The sequence below is a fragment of the Periplaneta americana genome, chromosome 12 (assembly GCF_040183065.1).
Source record: "Periplaneta americana isolate PAMFEO1 chromosome 12, P.americana_PAMFEO1_priV1, whole genome shotgun sequence".
NCBI classification, from domain to species: domain Eukaryota; kingdom Metazoa; phylum Arthropoda; class Insecta; order Blattodea; family Blattidae; genus Periplaneta; species Periplaneta americana.
The window spans coordinates 46942132-46962782 of NC_091128.1; the positions used below are offsets into that span (position 1 = coordinate 46942132).

General features: G+C 36.2%; 1 protein-coding gene across 1 annotated transcript in view; it reads left to right on the top strand.

The window, feature by feature from the left end:
• Window positions 1-20651, top strand: part of LOC138710380 (protein THEM6) — a 54097-nt gene that overhangs the window by 22732 nt on the left and 10714 nt on the right. Inside the window, exon 3 of the mRNA XM_069841260.1 lies at window positions 8797-9011. Coding sequence (XP_069697361.1) covers window positions 8797-9011 — 215 coding nt within the window. The remainder of the gene's footprint in view (window positions 1-8796; window positions 9012-20651) is intronic.

Below are 20651 nucleotides of genomic sequence, written 5' to 3' on the forward strand. Positions count from 1 at the left end.
CATACGTGCTACCACAGAGATTAACTGGGGCACGTTATCAGGACTTTCTAATTAATGCATTGCCTACCTTGCTGGAGTATGTGCCATGTCAGCAAAGACTACAGATGTGGTACATATATGATGGCACACCAGCACATTTTTTCCGCAATGAGGGTGAACACCTGACGCTGACATTTCAGGACCGCTGGATTGATTGGGGAAGCCCCACACCTTGGCCTGCCCGTTCCCCAAACCTAAATCCCATAGACGTTTGGTTATAAAGAACAACCAGGTCAATTTCAAAGAGTGCGTGATTCCTTACGTCGAAGGGCAGAGGAATGCATTGCCATGAATGGACGTCACATTGAGCATCTCATATGAACAAGTGTTCAGATCTCAGAAAGTATGTGTTGTAGGGCCCATGTTTATTGGACATTTTTTCCTTGTTCTGATGCATACTAGCACCTCCTAAAATATTTGATACTTTTTTTTAACACCCTGCATAAATGTTGTATAATATAACGCTTCTTTGTGGTGCATCTACACTTCTACCAATTGGTACACTTGGTAAAAATGAAAGTGGCCGGCGTCTCAGAGACTAAGTTCGAATCGGGTATTTCCGTGAGCGCTCGGGTCAGTCAGGCTTAGTTCAAAAGATTGCGTATATTCTTCTAATAGTTATAATGGGGAACACAACTATTAACAACTTATATCTCCATGAAAAAGTTTTGTTTCATTTTAACATTCATAGGCCTACTCCCTGCGTAGGTTCTTCTCTGGCTGTGTCCAATTCGATTTGAATTAGATTATCTGAAACATGCGCTGTTATTTCTTTACTGATCATCGGTTGCATTGTGGTCTGTAGGAGAGTCTCATGCAACATACCTTATAACAGTCATGTCAATTGATGCCGATAGGAGCAAGCACGCGCTTTACAACTCAGGAGTGCCTGAGCGCTTTACAGGAGAAAGGAAAGAGACAGACGAAAGAGGTCGAGCTATATTCAGGGATGGCCAGCACTGATTCGGTAGATAAAGGGTAGAGAACTTATTAAAACTGTATCGATGTTAATTTTTATATTTGTCTAAGAAGTATAAGTGCATTATAAGAATGTAAGTTTTGATTCTAATGCTCATTTTTCACAAGTTTCAGTTTTTATTCAAAAGAAATAGTTTCTCAACTTTTTTTAATAGAAAAGTGAATTTTTCAGATATAGGCCTATTTATTTAGTACCCTTAAAGAATGTTTTCGTAAATCTGATATACCGTAAATATGTATTACTGAAGATAGTGTTTTGAAAATTCGGAAAATATTCACATGAAAAATGTTTGTAAGTAAATGAATTAACAAAGCAACTACTGTTACATCATAAGCAAAAGATACGTGCCCATGTGTTGTAAAAATGTCAGCTCTATTGCTTCAGCAGATTTCGAGAAAATAATTTAATATTCTGATGATAGGAAGTTGCTACCAATATCTCCTTAAAAGCATAATGCGATAAGAGTTTTGTTATGGAATATTAGTTACACTTAAAACATATGCATCAACTAGGTAACTTTGCTCTGTACTGTAATATTGTTTTGATTAGTTTATTGATTACTTTTATAAGGCTAAAGGTACCATCAATATCAATTCCAACTTATCATGTCATACTCAATCTCTTTTTTTTTGGGATATCACTTTCTTTATGAATGAAGTGTTTGATCCATTTAGTACAATGTAGTTGTACTACTATGGAATTTGTGTGAATATTCCTTCTTAACTCTTTATTATGGTATTAACATTTAAAACATAACTGCAATATTAAGAAATTAGTATTAGTACTTTTGTTTCACAGACAATATAGATACTTACTTATTTACTTGACTTATTGGCTTTTAAGGAACCCGGAGGTTCGTTGCCGCCCTCACATAAGCCCGCCATTGATCCCTATCCTGAGCAAGATTAATCCAGTCTCTACCATCATATCCCACCTCCTTCAAATCCATTTTAGTATTATCTTCCCATCTACGTCTCGGCCTCCCAAAAGGTCTTTTTCCCGCCGGCCTCCCAACTAACACTCTATGTGCATTTCTGGATTCGCCCATACGTGCTACATGCCCTGCCCATCTCAAGCGTCTGGATTTAATGTTCCTAATTATGTCAGGTGAAGAATACAATGCGTGCAGCTCTGCGTTGTGTAACTTTCTCCACTCTCCTGTTACTATCAAACAGAAAGAAGCCTAAAAAAAATAACGACATAAAATTTCACGTTCCGTCTGAAGTTTGTGCACCTCTGTTTTCTTAATCCAAGATGCTGCTTATTCACATACACAACCCTTCCTCTTTCCATACTTAGCGCTTGCTACCCGCGCACGACGTCAAGGTCAGAAAATGCGCTTGCTTTGACATCACTGCCTTATAATAATGTCAATTCAAGCCTTGTTTATGCTGAAATATTCCATGAATATAATAGCTATGTTTTAAAAGAAGTGTGAGGAGCGAACGAAGCGTAAATTTTAACAAAACTGGAATAGTGCGGTAAATTCGCGGTGCGAACGTATTTGGTTTGTTTCATGTTGTCTATGAGAGAATCACACAGAATATATGAATATCAAAAATTGGAAGTGTTTACATCCATGCCGATATGTCGTGCTTGTTAAATGGCCTTTATGAATATGTATTCCGTTAATACGATTCCTCATGGAACACGTTAGACTGCACGGAATAAATTGTTTATTCTTTTCCCACTAGTCTGCTAAAAGTTCAAGTAGAGCGAATGTAGTTTAGTCATCGGTCCCAACTCGATTCCCAAGGTGAGAAAACATGTGCATCTCTATTACAAAATTGTCTAGTGTTTACCTCACTGGTCATTAGAGCCAGGATTTATGGGTTCATATCCTGCGAAGGATGTTAAGCTGGGTTCACACTATATTTAACAAAACACGTTATATAACAAAGTTATATAACTTGTTGCAGAAACGAGAAGAACATGTTATACCGGGACATCATTGTATTTTTACTTCAATTTTTATTGTACCTGTGTCTTTTAATGTACTTCACTCCCACCCCTTCTACTCATGAAGTTCAACCGTCCTTCATACAGATCCAAGACCGCATATACAGTCATAGTAGCCTTACGGTCATAGTAAACAGTACGTTCCAAAAATATGTTTGCGTTTTCCAGTGACGAAAGGGCTTTCAATATTGTATCATTTTCCACATGCCTATGTTGCATCCCGGTTTCCCCCACCTGCTTCTAAATGCTAGTGGCTGGGCTGTTTTAGCTCTTTTCTGAGAACATTAATTTCTGTTAGGAATTGGACATCTGCGTGATATTATACAACTGTTTAAAATAACTTAAATAAAAGGGCCTCGTTAAGTAACTAATTGTCACGTGATTTCCTCCCTTTCTACGACGCTGCGATGTAACCACTTGGACGGACAGCAGATAGCATGTCTGAGTAATTTTATCTTTTAGGATTGGGCAGAAGTGAAGATTGAATTTACAGTACGTAAGGTCTCTTTTATAGAGTAGGTACAGAATTATTTCAACAGGAGTTATTGATACGAAGTACGAACCTGATAATTGAAATTACGTACAATAGTCTATAGTACGATAATGTGCATATTGGATCTGAAGCCTGTATCGAAATGGACGGCCACCATTTTAAAAAATGTGATTATTTTTCCAATTTAACTTCATTCTTTGTAGTGTACGCTAATGTGCTGTAGACAGTATAATATACACTGCATAATGAATGCGTCCGCATGGAAAGCTCAGTTCGTGAGTAAAAACACTCATTGTTAATACTGTATTTTGATTAAGCAAACACGTAATGAAAATTATCAAAGTTTACGTAAATGGATGAACTACTTTTCTTCCCTCCTATACCTAGTAAAGTGATTTGTTTGTATATTACGCCAGTATCATCGAACTCCAGTCGTGGAAGGGGGTAGCAAACGGTGTTTCAGGGTCTCAATGAATAATCCAAAGGTATAGCGAGGTTAATATTAGAAATGTTAGTAAAAATAAAATGATGTCCCTGTATAACATGAGTTTTTTGTGCTATATATCAAGTTATATGTTGCATATCAAGATTTCAGGTATAACTCCCTGTAAAGTTGATTTGAATAATTTCGAGGGAAAAATTGTTCCGGAGCCGGGTATCGAACCCGGGACGTACGTACGTTAAACCAAAGGTCCCGGGTTCGATACCCGGCTCCGGAACAATTTTTCCCTCGAAATTATTGAAGTTATATGTCATCCATCGGGTGTCGGTAAAGATCAAAGGATGTTATAAAATATCGTTATATAACATGTTTGCGCATCATGTAACTTGTTATAGAACACACCCGCTGCACAAAAAGTTGCGAGCTGAGTCTTGCTGGAATCATCACGTCATGTGTTTTGCATTATTGCGTAGTGTCTTGTATGCATTCTCTGTGCGCTTGGCGTGATTATTCATCTGTGTTCCGAAGTCAGCTTGGCATGATGGAGTGGAACAAGACTGCAACTTATGAGTTAATTGAGCTGTACAGAGAAAAACGGGAATTATGGGATCCGCGACTGATATGGACTACAAAGACAATAAAAAACACGACGCATGGGCTGGAATTGGGTGTTAATATGAAAATGGATGTGCAAGAGGTTGAAAAGAAAATGAGAATTTTATTGGTTAGTTCCAGATAGAGTTAAAGAAAGGGAAAAGTGGATATGGAGAAAACGCTCACTACAAATCAAAATGGGTGTACTTCAAGATGCTCTTGTTTTTAAGAGACAAAATGAGGCAGTGATAGCTTCAAATACTCTGGCACAATCTTGGATATGCTCTGCTTGGAGAATTTGAACAAATAGCTTAAAATTTTGTAGGAATCTCCACCTGGAAGAAATTTGAAGTAATAGTTTCTCTCGCCAGTATTGCATCTCTAAATGAAGTGTCTTTCTTACTTATCTTATGTCCGATTACGTTTGTAAGATATTCAAAATCAGAACTGATCGTTCTGGGAAAGTTTTTGAAACTTCCATCACATCCAAGTTCTTCTGCCAAGGAACCAGTAGCATCTCTCTTAAGATCTGCTAAAAGGTTACTTCTACTTTATTGTTTTATAGCTTGTAAAGATGGTCGCACCCAACATTTTCGTTTACAAGGCCTACTACTTCCTGCCAGAATCACACACGCAGCAGCAGCAGCAGCAGCAAGAACTACATCTTCTGCCCTCGACGCCATTTTTAAACGTGACATTTATTTCATTTATCGAGTTATATAATTTGCTACAAGAATGTTATTTTGATACCAACACAAATATAACATGTAGCAAGTTGTCCACGCCTGTGGAGTGACGGTTAGCACGTCTAGCCGCGAAACCAGGTGGCCCGGGTTCGATTCCCGGTTGGGACAAGTTACCTGGTTGAGGTTTTTCCTGGGTTTTCCCTCAACCCAATATGAGTAAATGCTGGGTAACTTACGGTGTTGGACCCCGGACTCATTTCACCGGCATTATCATCTTCATCTCACTCAGACGCTAAATAACCAAAGCTGTTGATAAAGCGTCGTAAAATAACCTACTAAAATAAAAAAAAAACATAGCAAGTTAAAGAAACATGTTGCATACAAAGTTTGTTATATAACGTGTTTTGTTATATAGTGTAGACCCAGCTTTAGATATTTACCTGGTTTTCTTTCAGGAGGAATAAACAGGTGGTTTTTGTAGTGTTTTATACGTGAATTCTTCCTTGTGATTCATCAAGTATATGTATTCAAAGCAAGATAAGTTATTATGAACCGATTATAGCCACGGTGTTGGCGAACTACTGCTGTTGCTATGGAGGCAAAGAAAAATACCTGAAAGGAGGAAACATAATATATATCGTTCCATTCTTTAGTATCGCACACACGTAACCTCACTTGTAAATTCCATATTGAAGACTTAGTTTCTAGTTCTCGTATCTTAAATGATTTATTATCATTATATCCTTCATTCTTTATAGTTTTTTAGAAAATTTTTTCAAGATTTCCTTTTCTCTTCCGTGATGCTTTTCCATAATATTGCTCATTTTTTCTTCCAGTTCTAAATGTTTTTTATGAGTTTTCTGCAGTTAATCTTCCTTGATCCCTACTTTTCTTTACTCCTTGTAATTTCTAAGTTCAAAATGGACATTACTGAACATAGACTCTATCCATTTGTGAACCAAAAATAAAAATATAATATTCAAACCAACACAACTTTACAGAGTGAAGAATTCTATGTATCTATGTATCCTTGACACAGCGCACATTTTTTATTGTACGAATGCATTTTCTGATTGAATTTCCCTTTTCAAGTAATTCCAAAAGTTTTGTTTGTAGTTCTAAAATCATACTGATGTTACAATTACTCAGGAGTGTTCCATATTAGGCAATATTTTTTTCATATAGTAATGATATGCTTAAGGCTGCTTTCCAGTGAGACAAATATGGGCTAATTACTAGTAAATTCAATATTTTGTTCATGAATCCTGTTCTTTAATGACGCTCACGACAAAATTATCAGTACCAACTTCGTAACGTAACATACAGTCCCAAATTGTACGTTTGTAAACGCCCATATCAATTTAAAAATAAATGTGAAGGACGCTCAACATTTCTGAAAATAATTTATTATTTATGGAAGAGAAAATTCTGAAACTGAACGACAGAATGGCATAGGCTATAAGAAATGATGCGGAACTGTTAGTGAAAATAGTTTGGAAAAATTGAGTAAATTTCTGAGGTAATAAAGAATATTTCAGATTTAACAAAGTAATAAGAGTAGGCCTAGAGTGTATAATGATAATAATAATAATAATAATAATATTATTATTATTATTATTATTATTATTATTATTATTAATGTAGAAACACGCAAAAGTATTAAATTTGTTTCTCCCTGATACATCAGGCCATGTTCTTTCGATTCATTCTTCACCAGCATGTGATTTTACAAAGACTAATAGTGCGGAAAACTGTTACCATTAAGCCTAATAATGCAGCGATATGAACATTTTGAATAAAAGTCTGAAGGTGAATTAAATCGGGAATTAAGCAGATCAATGCCTTATACAACTTCAAGTGTGTGGGAATTAATTAATTTTAATAAATAATATGCTCTCGGGCCAACAGGACTAAAATAAATATTTTTCCCTACATTATGTATGTCACAATATGTAGGGAAAAATGAAGATTTATCTTAGTCCCAAGACAACTGGGTATAGTCCATCGTCCTTTATCTTGTGCGTGTCGGCATTGCTACATGATCGACGACTCTCGGTACTGGTCAAATATGTACTCACTCCTCACAAGATCCTTCTTCTAAGATGATGATGATAATGATGAATGATCTCTTTAGTAGGTTATTTTACGACGCTGTATCAACATCTTAGGTTATTTAGCGTCTGAATGAGATGAAGGTGAGAATGCAGGTAAAAAGAGTCCGGGGTCCAGCACCGAAAGTTATCGAACATTTGCTCATATTGGGTTGAGGGAAAACCTCGGAAAAAACCTCAACCAGGTAACTTGTCCCGACAGGGAATCGAACCCGGGTCACCTGGTTTCGCGGCTAGATGCGCTAACTCAGTCATGTCAATTGATGCCCATATGGGTAATCGCGCGCTTTAGAGCTTAGAAGAGCCTGAGCGCTTTACAGCGGAAAGGAAAGAGACAGACGAAAGAGGTAGTATATGCCGCTTGGTCGAGCTATATACAGGGATGGCCAGCACTGATTCAATAGATAAAGGGAAGAGAACTTATTAAAACTGTATCCATGTTAATTTTTAGGTTTGTCTAAGAAGTACAAGTGCATTATAAGAATGTAAGTTTTAATTTTAATCCTCATTTTTCACAAGTTTGCTTTTTAATTCAAAATGAATATTTTCTCAACTTTTTTTTTTTTTTACAGAAAAGTGAAATTTTGATATATGTTTATTTAGTAGCCTTACAGGTACTGAAACAATGTTTTCGTAAATGTAATATATCGTAAATACGTAATATTGAAGATAGCGTATTGGGAATTTTGAAAATATTCGCATGGAAAATGTTTGTAAGGAAATGAATTAACAAAGCAACTACTGTTACATCATAAACAAAAGATACGTGCCCATGTGTTATAAAAATATCAGCTCTATAGCTTCAGATTTCGACAAAATAATTTAATATTCTGATGATACGAAGTTGCTCACCAATATCACCTTAAAAGCATAATGCGATAAGAGTTTTGTTATAAAATATTAGTTACAGTTAAAACATATACAGCACCTAGGTAACTTTGCTTTGTGAATGATGTGTTTCATCCATTTAGTACAGTATAGTTGTACTGCTACGGAATTTAAGTGAATATTCCTTCTTAACTCTATATTATGTTACTAACATTTAAAACACAACTGCAATATTAAGAAACTTGTATTAGTACTTTTGTTTTACAGACAATATAGATAATATCAAACAGAAAGAAACCATAAAATTTCACGTTCCGTTTGAAGTTTGTGCACCACTGTTTTCTTAATGCAACAGGCTGCTTATTCTTCCTAGCATACCTAGCGCTTAATGCCCGCGCACGACGTCAAGGTCAGAAAAATGCGCTTGCTTTGACATTACTGCGCTGTTACTCCACAGGTGTAGATTATGTTAATGATGATGATGATGATGATGATGATGATGATGATGATGATGATGATGGTGATGGTGATGGTGAAGACGAAGATAAACGAGAAAGTAGGTTGCAACTACGTAGCACTGTTGATTTGCTCTCCCAGCCTGGCCATCTGAGAGGTGAACGTAGCGGGTTGAAATAACTGTTATTCTTGCCTGTGGCTGCCTCCAGGTTTCTGCACGACGCAAGATGTGGACATCTTTCTGCGGCATATGAACAACGCTCGCTACATCCGCGAGCTGGACTTTGCTCGTTTCCACTTCTATGACCGCACCAACCTCTACCGCGAAGTCACAAAGATGAAGGGCAACGCCCTGCAGGGCGCCTCCTATATTCGTTACCGGAGGACCATCCCCATCTTCACTGCCTACAAGGTGCACACTAAGGTGAGATCATCACTCCTTCTTGAAAGTATGGCTGTGACTTGACAAATTAAATGAATAAATACTGAAGTACCACAACATGCCTGTGTAAGTATCGCAAATCTTTTTGGCCCCTGAAATTTTAAATTTTAAGCAAAGAAGCGAGTCACTATTCACCTTGCATGTTGTCTTCCAACCAGCTGCAGGCTGCCAATCACCGTGACAGTAGAAGTACACTCAGAACTCCTGTAATTAGACCTATAATGCCAATAAGTCACGAACACCAAATCTAATAAAACGTTACACACTGTGCGTTTATTGTGTATGTACCTAATACCTACTCACTTCATTTGCGTGATTCGGGTTCCGCATACTGCGGATAGATGGCAGGACTGTGTCCCATTTTCAAGTTGCACACCACTTCGGCGAGCCACGTTATGCACGATGTGTATCTGTGAAGAATTGTATTTTGTACTAGAGTGAGTGTATGTGTTAGTGTTCGTGTAAGTGTACTGTAGGGAATGAGTTAGGATGATGAAGGTGAGGAAGAGAGAAAGTGAAACACGGTGCCGGCACGTGGCGTACTCCTGTGGAATAACACCAATGGGGCCGCCAGCTTAACGTCCCCATTCGTTGGAACTTCTTTTCCACTACACTATCACTGCTGCTTTCATTGTAATTTGTTATTATTATTATGATCTCCATCCTATCCTCTTATCATTGTGACTTCTATGTATATAGTTATCTTCCCCGTAGATGATGGCTCGGCCTTCCTCTCTAAACTTTATGACTGATAGAGATGATATTCTTTGCCTCTCGATTATTACACTTCTATTTTCTCCGTCTTCTTACACTTGAACTCTAGTTCTCTTAAAATACTCTTTACCCCCCAAATCAATCATGGGTGATTTTACGTAGAATGGGTAATAACTTCGAAATTGTGGGAGAAATTTTGTGCAAAAGATAGAATTCATGAATCGTTCGTTGTATCACGCATTTCTCAAAGTCATCAATATTAGTAGCGGTCTTTTGCCATCTGCCGTTTTTTTTTCCTGATGCACTCATTCATGTTCCTTCATCTCCATGTTATTTCTGTTCACGCAAAATCCTCTTCACCTTTGTTTCCCTCTGCTACTCTCTGTACCTTATTTTTGTCTACTCTGCTAAAATTGTATAAATTGAGAACGATCTCTCTTGTTCTTTCTCTGCTATATTTTAGTTTAAAAAGTATCGGCGGCATCTCACGTACAGGTCAATTTCTTCTAAGCAACTGAGCATACTTTTGTTTAATGTCGTTGATCCTCCCCCGTCTACCCCAGCCCATTGCTTGACCCACCCCTGCAGAGGACCACCACCATAAAGAACTTTTTCTTACCTCACAAGTGCCAAAAAGATCTGCGACACTTATACAGTACAATACATTCGTGTTCCTAGAAGGTAACGTTTGATGTTGGGATATCTTCATAATATGTTTCGTTTCTAGAAAGCTGTTATTTTTTCTGTTAAATTGTTTGTAAGGTTGAGTGTTTTTTAAGAATGCCCACAGTACAATAGTTTTCCTTCACTCAAAGCTAATTTTGCTTCACTACTAGCAACATCATCTGCCGAACTAAGGTAAACGTTGTTAAACTCCATCCATTTCTCCAAGCTAAATACTATAAAAAAATTAATGGTTGGACCATATAATATTAAAATAACGCAAATCAGTGGCGGCTGATTGACTGAGGCAAGTGAGGCCGGGCCTCAGTCACTTGGCTTAACAGAAATCAAATTTTGTGTTTTTATATAATGTATTAGTTATTTGAATGAAGCATATATCGCTGTAGAAGCATTTTAAAACTTTGTGATGTATATAGACCTGTTTTGCAGTAAAATTGACTCCTGAGGCCAGAATCGCTCGTGCCGGGTGTGGTTGTGATGTATATAGACCTGTTTTGCAGTAAAATTTGTTCCCGAGGCCAGAATCGTTCGTGCCGGGTCTGTCTTCTGAATTTCCTGTATTTTCGCGGAGTTTGAGCTTGCGCTTAAAACGTTGTAGCCGAGGCACAATTCGTCTGGCCTCGTGGCCTGGTCAGGTTTCACTCCTCACATCCATGGGCCGGCCTCAAGGGTAGAGTGGGGCGGGAATAGCAATGGTGACTTGTCTTCCTAAATAGGCCATAAATAACTCAAATTCCAGCTCTTTGGCAGGCAGAGACCCACACTATTCCCTCCCCTTATGTCTCAGTTTATGACTTAAGCGAGGGTGTTGTACTATTGTAATTCGTAGTACAGTAGTGAATCTGGGCCAATGTTGTTATGTGTTTCGGGAAAATATAAACAGAAACGAACGCGAGAAATAATGCTGGAGCAGTTAATTCATTGTTAAAGTGTCCTTTTTTCAAGAAGAAATAATATTGAAAGAAAGGAAGTTTTAAATAAAGACAGAGACTACCGAGATACCTACGACATCGCTGACAATTTTTCTGACGGATAATCTTAAAACGTGAGTTTCTATTGCATTCTGGTATGGGCAACATAAATGGTTAAGTGGTAATGTGGTGTAAAATAAACTTCTCTTGGCCTTGTTTGTTGCTGTCAAAGGAAAAAAATAAAAAGAAAGGGGGGGGGGGATTTTCAACACATAATGTGGGTTGCTTCATCACACTGAAACAATCACTGAAACTCACAGCATAACAGCTTATTTGGTGAGTGACATTATTTTTCATCAATAGTAGGCTAATAATAATAATAATAATAATAATAATAATTATAATAATAATAATAATAATAATAATAATAATAATACAGTAATCATGATACTAATAATATAATAACAATAATAATTAATATCATAAATAAACATTTCCTATCGGAGGCACTTAAACTAGTTGCATCTGGCCTCACCGAGGATTTCGATCACCGGTCGCTACTGACGCAAATACGCGTAACTAAAAACCACTCATAAGCAAAAGACTTAAAAATAAAATTACTTCATGAAATTTTTTCGTACTTCTACTCGAAATGAAATATTTTGCATTGGCAGTAGTTACTGTATCTGTCCTTTACTAATCGGCGACTTCAAACTTTATGAAGTAATAATTCAAGCAGTTCAAAGAAAATGAGTAAGAAGGACATTTATACCCAGAATTACCTCGTTACTACCCCGAAGAATTTTAAGTAAATAGTAAAATATGGATTATATGAACAGCTATACTTATGGCCAAGTGTATCAACGTCAGTTAGTGTAACCACCTGTTGAAATTTCCACCTGATCCTTGATTAAGCATTTTTACGGTGCATCGACCTTGGTTAGGATTTAAATAGGAGGTTAACCAAGGTAATCTCTAACAGGCCATAGTAGATGAGTTAACCATTAAATTGGCAAAACGTCATTTCTCACACTAGTTTATTAAACTGTGTCGGACTGTAAAGAAAACAACTATCGCAATGTCCATATTTTATATGTCGTACAATATTATAGTATTGTAAAATTTTAATTTTCCTACCAATTTTTTTGTGCGAGATCGTGCGTATTTGCTTGCTTTCCGCACAGAACCAATACGCGGTAAATGTGAAATGCCACAGTCAGTATTCCCAAACTAACACACATAACAATTTCCCTCTTCTTATCGCTTAAGCGCGACATTCATTTTACTGCTTTAGGCTTTTAACATATTATTTTTAGAGACGTTTAACATAGTAATAATTATAAATTGGAAACTTACCACTGCAATTTCACCTAAATTGCAATGTTAATTATTGTTTCTAAATATTTGCAAAAATTAAGTAAAGTCTACTATTCCACAAAAGTTATTGCATTCCTGATGCAAGTAACATTAAAGAAGCCGTGAAAAAATCAACGAGATTCCAGATGCCGATGTTATTACTGCAATATGTTATATAAATAATATTGTTAAAATATTAAAATGAAAAATAAATCATTACATTACATTACCTTACCGTTTGTTTTAAGTTCGCATTTATAGACTGGGGGGGAAAAAAAGACAGACGTATATCACGGCCTGCTGGAGTATAGTAAACACAGAAAACATTTTAAAGCAACAATGTTGAAGAAAGATATTTTGGTGTTCCGAAGTTGCCGTCATTAAACAGAAACCAACATGGAGATTTCATTGCAACTAATTATAAATTCGTCTTTCAGGTATGTAATAAACGATCTTCGCACAAAATAATGTACGATACACGAGCGGTAATTTCTCGGAAATTAAAAAAGCTCAACTACGTTTCGCTTTTTCAATCTTTCCCTCGACCATGAAAACGTCAACATACCGCTCTTGTAACGTATATTACTATTCTATTGTTCTATTAAAATTATAGCATATAGCCTATTAACCTGTTGTATCCCATAGGATACTTTGCGAATTTAAGGGTTAAAGGAGATAACCATTGATTAGCAGGCCTAGTAAAACAAAATGGGGCCAAATCTGCAGCTGATTATTTTGAAGAATATTGTTGTATTTGGATCATGATGGTAATGAATGTGAAGTTTTATTAATGGAAAGAGAATTTTTACAGAAAATTTCAGAAAGTATTTCGTTTATCAAAATCTAGGTATCGTGTCATATCTGCTGCAACAAATGGATCACTTGGATTAACCAGTGAATCTGCTGTTTCCATTATGATTCTATACAACTGATATTTTCAGTAGGCCTATTTTAATGGAGATAACTCGAATATCTTTTTTCCTACGTCGCAGGTTGAACAAGGAAAGGTTATGGATGGATCTTAGTATATTGTATACTTCCCTGGTATAATTGGAGCCCAGGATTGTAGATCCAAACACATTTGTTTTAAACTTCTCAATCCTTTTCCTATATGGATATTCCATCATTTTTAATGTAACATATTAAGGATTCCCCATATTTAAATCTAGTAATGAAATCTATCAATACTTCAGACTCTCAGTGGTATATAGCTAATCATTTTTTATTTTAGTATTCGATTTTGAACTATTCTAACCTAACAGCACAACGTTTCGCTTTTTCAATCGTTTCCTCGAACATGAAAACAAACATACCGCTCGTGTATCGTACATTATTTTGTGCGAAGATCGTTTATTACATACCTGAAAGACGAATTTCTAATTAGTTGCAATGAAATCTCCATCTTGGTTTCTGTTTAATGACGGCAACTTTGGAATACCAAAATATCTATCTTCAACATTGTTGCTATAAAATGTTTTCTGTGTTTACTATACTCCAGCAGGCCGTGATATACGTCTGTCTTTTTTTTCTCCCAGTCTATAAATGCGAACTTAAAACAAACGGTAAGGTTATGTAATGATTTATTTTTCATTTTAATATTTTAACAATATTATTTATGTAACATATTGCAGTAATAACATCGGCATCTGGAATCTTGTTGATTTTTTCACGGCTTCCTTAATGTTACTTGCATCAGGAATGCAATAACTTTTGTGGAGTAGTAGAGTTTACTTAATTTTTGCAAATATTTAAAAACAATAATTAACAGTGCAATTTAGGTGAAATTGCAGTGGTAAGTTTCCAATTTGTAATTATTACTATGTTAAACGTCTCTAAAAATAATATGTTAAAAGCCTAAAGCAGTAAAATGAGTGTCGCGCTTAAGCGGTAAGAAGAGGGAAATTGTTATGTGTGTTAGGTTGGGAATACTGAATGTGGTATTTCACACTTACCGCGTATTGGTTCTGTGCGGGAAGCAAGCAAATACGCACGATCTCGCACAAAATACTATTGTATGTTTTTTTTAAGTTTGAAATGATGTGTTTTTGTACAAGTTTATAAGTATACCTTCTACAGACAGAGTTATCGAAAACAATAGACAATTCAAGACAAAAAATATATACATTTCACTTAGAATAGGATGTGAAGCGTGTAACGTATTGACCATGACATTTTCAGTCGTGGGTATTCAGAAAAATGAATGCGGAGATTGCTATGCTCTCGTGAAGGTGAATGCCCTTAGCTTCTCTCTATTCTTGAATATCCAGTTTTTTGTGTACATTTTCGTATTGGCTGTTATCCACATATACTTAGAGGTACAAGCTGACAGTTAACAGCTGTCCGTACCAGTAACGTAAAATTGTTGTCCAAGACTCAGTTCTGAAACTCTAATATAAATTGAGGAGCTCAGTGGAAAAGGGATCCATGCCATAAAAACTAATTTTTATAGGAGAAGCATTTTTAAGTCAGTGCTTCTTCTATGTAAAGTATGCGCATATGTGTAACGAGGTCAATGTTAAAATATGTATATCTTTATCCAAATCGTGGTTGGTATCGAGTAATTTGCACAGTGGTAAAACAACAACCGAATTGGTTGTTTTTAAGACAGCTCAAGTGGATTGAATACCGATTATTGTTTTATTAAAATAATTTAGCCGTACATTTACTAGTAAATGTAATTTTTCGGCCATTGTTTTGGGCTTTTATATTGAAAATCAAGTAAATAACTATAATATTACACAGTCTTTATACACTTTCTCTGGCGCAACAAATTTGTTTTCGTCTCACATACCGCCTACCACAGTTTCTTAGGCTGGTATTCATAGTCGACACTTTCGATTAAAGTGTACTTTGGAAGACGCAAAGTATCACTTTTCCGTTGCACAGTTGACACTTTGGTGCAAAGGAACACTTTGGATGAAAGTGTACTTCCGACCACACTTTGAACCGAAAGTGTCACTTTATAGCAAAATGGCGAACGTCTTGGAGTTGTTGAATTATTTATTAGAACGTGCGGAAGAGGCAGCACAATCAGTGGACAATGTACGAAAGCGCTACATTAGAGATAGACCTAAAGACAGTCCCGTGGAATTTTATAATGATATAGAATTAAAAAAAAAAAGTTCCGATTTGATAAGGAAACTGTTATTGAGATTGCTTATTTTTTGGATGATCGGTTGACAATAACGAATAATAGAGGTTTGCCAGTGCCTCCAATAATACAGTTGTTGATTGCATTAAAATTCTATGCTACATATATGTACCATACGTTAATATCTGTAATATTATAGTTCAGGTATTTCTGTAGTAACATTCGTATATTTATAACCTCACTTCGATGAAGTGATATGTAGGTATGCCTATATAACCTATTTTTATTACTGAAACAAATTTTTTAACTTATATAATATTAAATTAACTTCAATCTTATGTAGGCGTAACTAACTTAAATTAGCATTGAGAGACCTCACGTGCCTGCCTTCTAAGCAGATTCCATACTTATGTTGGGTTTAAAATGATTTTGATTTTTGTCGACTACCTGTATTTTGAGATAAGATGTATCTTAATGTTGATATAATCATTACTGTTTTCATAATATATATTTTCATGCCGGTAAGCAATACATTTGATATGGCTGCTTCTGCTGAGATACTGTCTCTAGTTCATGTGCAGTCATAACCTCACCATGAAAAGAGATCTCATACCATTAGGCCTATTTTGTTTTGCATTGTAGAAAAATTTGGCATTCAAAATATTCCTGAAGAGCAGGCAATAATGGAAACAATAGAGAGAGGAAATAATAATAATAATAATAATAATAATAATAATAATAATAATAATAATAATAATAGCAGCAGGAGTAATAATGTGTTTATTTCATTCTTTTGACTTCTATTCACTATTCTCGAAAAAGACAAAAATGAAAATAAATAGAATAAAACGATATGTCAATGAAGCAGATACTCATGAAACCTAAGCTAATGATATAAATGAGATATATATATATATATATATATATACATATACAAAACTTAACTTAATCAGTCCAACTTCACCTAACTATATAAACCAATAGAAGATAGTATGTACAAAATCTAACCTAACTATCAGTAGCGGCCGGTGATCGAAATCCTCGGTGAGGCCAGATGCAACTACATTGTTTAAGTGCCTCCTATAGGAAATGTTTGTTTATGATATTAATTATTATTGTTATTATATTATTATTATTATTATTAATATTATTATTATTAATGAAAAATAATTTCACTCACCAAATATGCTGTTATGCTGTGAATTTCAATGATTGTTTCAGTGTGATGAAGCATCCCATATTATGTGCTGAAATTTCCCTTTCTTTCTTTTCTTTTCATTTTTTTCCTTTGACAGCAACAAACAAGGCCAAGAGAAGTTTATTTTGCACCACATTACCACTTAACAATTTATGTTGCCCATACCAGGATGCAATAGAAACTCGCGTTTTAAGATTATCTGTCAGAAAAATTGTCAGAGTTGTCGTAGATTATCTCGATAGTGTCTCTCTTTATTTAAAACTTCCTTTCTTTCAGTATTATTTCTTCTCGAAAAAGGACACTCTAACAATGAATTAACTGCACCAGCATTATTTCTCTCATTTGTTTCTGTTTATATTTTCCCGAAATACATAACAACATTGGCCCACATTCACTACTGTATATACTACGAAGTACAATCGTACAACACCCTCGCTTAACTCATAAACTAAGACAATAGGGGAGAGAATAGTGTGGGTCTCTGCCTGCCAAAGAGCTGGAATTTTGTTATTTATGACCTATGTAGGAAGAAGACAAGTCACCATTGCTATTCCCACCCCACTCTACCCTTGAGGCCGGCCCATGGATGTGAGGAGTGAAACCTGACCAGGCCACGAGGCCAGACGAATTGTGCCTCGGCTACAACGTTTTAAGCGCAAACTCAAAGCTCGCGAAAAGACTGGAAATGCTTAAGCCAGACCCGGCACGAGCGATCCTGGGCTCAGGAACAAATTTTACTCCAAAACAGGTCTTAGTACATCACAAGCCAGACCCAGCACGAGCGATCCTGGCCTCAGGAACAAATTTTACTGCAAAACAGGTCTATATACATCACAGAGTTTTCAAATGCTTCTACAGCGATATATGCTTCATTCAAATAGCTAATACATTATATAAAAACACAAAATTTGATTTCAGTTAAGCCAAGTGACTGAGGTCGGGCCTCACTTGCCTCAGTCAATCAGCCGCCACTGCTAACTATATAAATCAGTGGAACGGATACATACAAAATCTAACTTAACGATATAAATCAATGAAAAATATATGTACAAAACCTAATCTAACTATATAAATCAATGGATCAGCTATGTACTGTACAAAACCTAACCTAACTTTAGTATATAACTACAAACATTTGACCAGCAGTGTCACTACCTATTTACGATATCTGAACTGACTGAAATAATCTAAATTATCAACAACAAAAACGAAAAGCTGAAATAAAACAACTTTAAATATATATTTTCTTTCTCGCGCGATCAATTAGGCTCCCAACTCAAATCACAAGCATTATAATCTGTGGGTTACACATTAATTTGTTATTGTTTGTTCACTTGTTTTGAAAGGCATTGTGGGACTTCTGTTACCAACCAAATTGTAACTCACACTTTGCTGGCGTAAAGTGACACTCTGTAAAGTGCACTTCTTTAATCGTCTATGCATACCACTAACATGAAAGAGCCACTTTCGTCAAAAGTATCAGTTTGCAAAGTGGTGATATAAAGTGTCGACTATGAATACCAGCCTTAGTATCTTCCTATCGTTATCTTTCCACTGATGTATTACGAGGGCATTTCTTGGCAGAAACTGTTTCATTTCTTTGCTCCAACTGATTCATATTGATGTACGATTCTTCCACACTATGAACGATATAAATATAAGACAGTACATAGTATCTAATTGGGTGCCTGCGTACGACTCCGCCAATCAGAATCACCTTTCTATGAAGCCAATAAACAGTGTGGCATGGGCCTTTATTCTACAAAGATTCAGTCATCAAGTGAAGGAGAGATATTTATAAAAGCTTACCATGTCCGGTAGACACATGCCAAAGAACTGGAAGTTCATGAAACAGGTGCTAGCTGGTAAGATGTGTCGGAATATTGAAGAAACTAAAAATCGATAGGAATGTGGCATGGGCCCCTTTTTCACTGGGCCCCTCAATTCGGGGTAGATGGTTGATCAGCAGTGATAAGGAAACATTGTGGGGTTTTAAGTATTGTCAATAATTATACCACCACAATCATGGCAATCTTTCTTTTCGTTATACGTACATGTAGTCTATCATGAGTCGACTTCCTTGTTTAGTAAGCAAAATGTTCATAGGAAAAAAGGAGAGGAAAGGGTGATAAAATAAGAGAGGAAGGGGACAAAAAGGTGCTGTTTCACCGTATTTTCTCGGCAAATGCTCTTTCTCCTATTTTATCTAATTGAATTGAACTCATTCGAAACTACGTGCATATCTATATTGTGGGCTGTATTCAGCATTCAATACGTTACATAGCACTATATATATATATATATATATATATATATATATATATATATATATATATATATACACATACAGTAGCGTGCAAATTAATCTGAACAACGTAATTACTTATGCAAAAACACTCAAACGGGATAAAAAAAGGATCTAAGACATACCTCAGTAATCTATGTGGCCTCCCTTGTTCCTAATAACAGCTCTGAGACGATTTGGCATGGATTCCACTAATTTCCCACAAATATTATTCAGTTCTTCATTGCGAAACCATACTCCAATTAGGGCAGAAATCATCATCTCCTTTGTAGAACAATTCATTTTTTGCATTCTTCTTTTGCAAATTGACCACAAGTTCTCAATGGGGTTGATGTCGGGTGAGTTGCCTGGCCAGGGGAGTACCTGAATATTCTTCTTGTTGAAGAATTCTGTAGTTTTTCGAGACGTATGGCATGGTGCCAGGTCTTATTGGAACACACCTCTACCATCCGGAAATGATTTTTGCAGCTGGGGTACGATTCTGGTTTCCAATAAGTGAATATATTTGTCAGAATTCATGATTCTCTTGATAAGTATTAATCCTCCAGGACCTTCATGTGTAAAACAACCCCAAAACATTACTTTAGGGGGTATTTGGGTCCTTGTTGGAGATGAGCTGCTGTTACTTTTTCAGATCCTTTCCGTACGTAAGAAACACGGTGGCCGTGGACCTCGAAATGAGACTCATCGGGAAAAAGTACATTCTTCCAGTCATTCACTTTCCAGTGTTGATGTAATTTTTCCCATATTAAGCGTTTTTTGCACATAACAGGGGTTAGCAGTTGCTTCTTAATAGGCTTACGAGCCCTTCGTGCTGCTTCCAAAAGCCTATGCCGCACTGTTGTGACGTGAATATTCGCCCCAATGGTAGCCATTAACTCGTGGGTTAAGTCGACAGCAGTTAGTCTAGGATTTAATTTACTTTTCCTGACAATTAAACGATCATCTGCAGGTGAAGTCTTCCTTTTCCGGCCACAGTTTCCTTTTTTCTGGGATGTGATGAATCCAGTCTCCCTGTATCGTTTTATGATCGAATTAACAGTAGCCAAACCGATGTGACATTCTGCAGCAATTTTCCTCTGTGTCATAGAAGAATGCTCTGCTAATGTTATAATTTTAGACCGTTTTCGTGGAGTTGTATCCATTTGTGAAGAAGACAGAATGTACACAGGATTGCAGTATTAAGTCTTCAACACAACTGAAATGCTTATAAGTACAAAACGACAGGCAAAATGTCACATATTATAAAAAAATAATAACGACAGACCTTCGACAATAGAATTACACGTACTACAGATGTCAATTAAAGTGGTATGAGCGGCTGTGAGGCCAACAATGACAGAAAATGTAAAAATATGTCGTG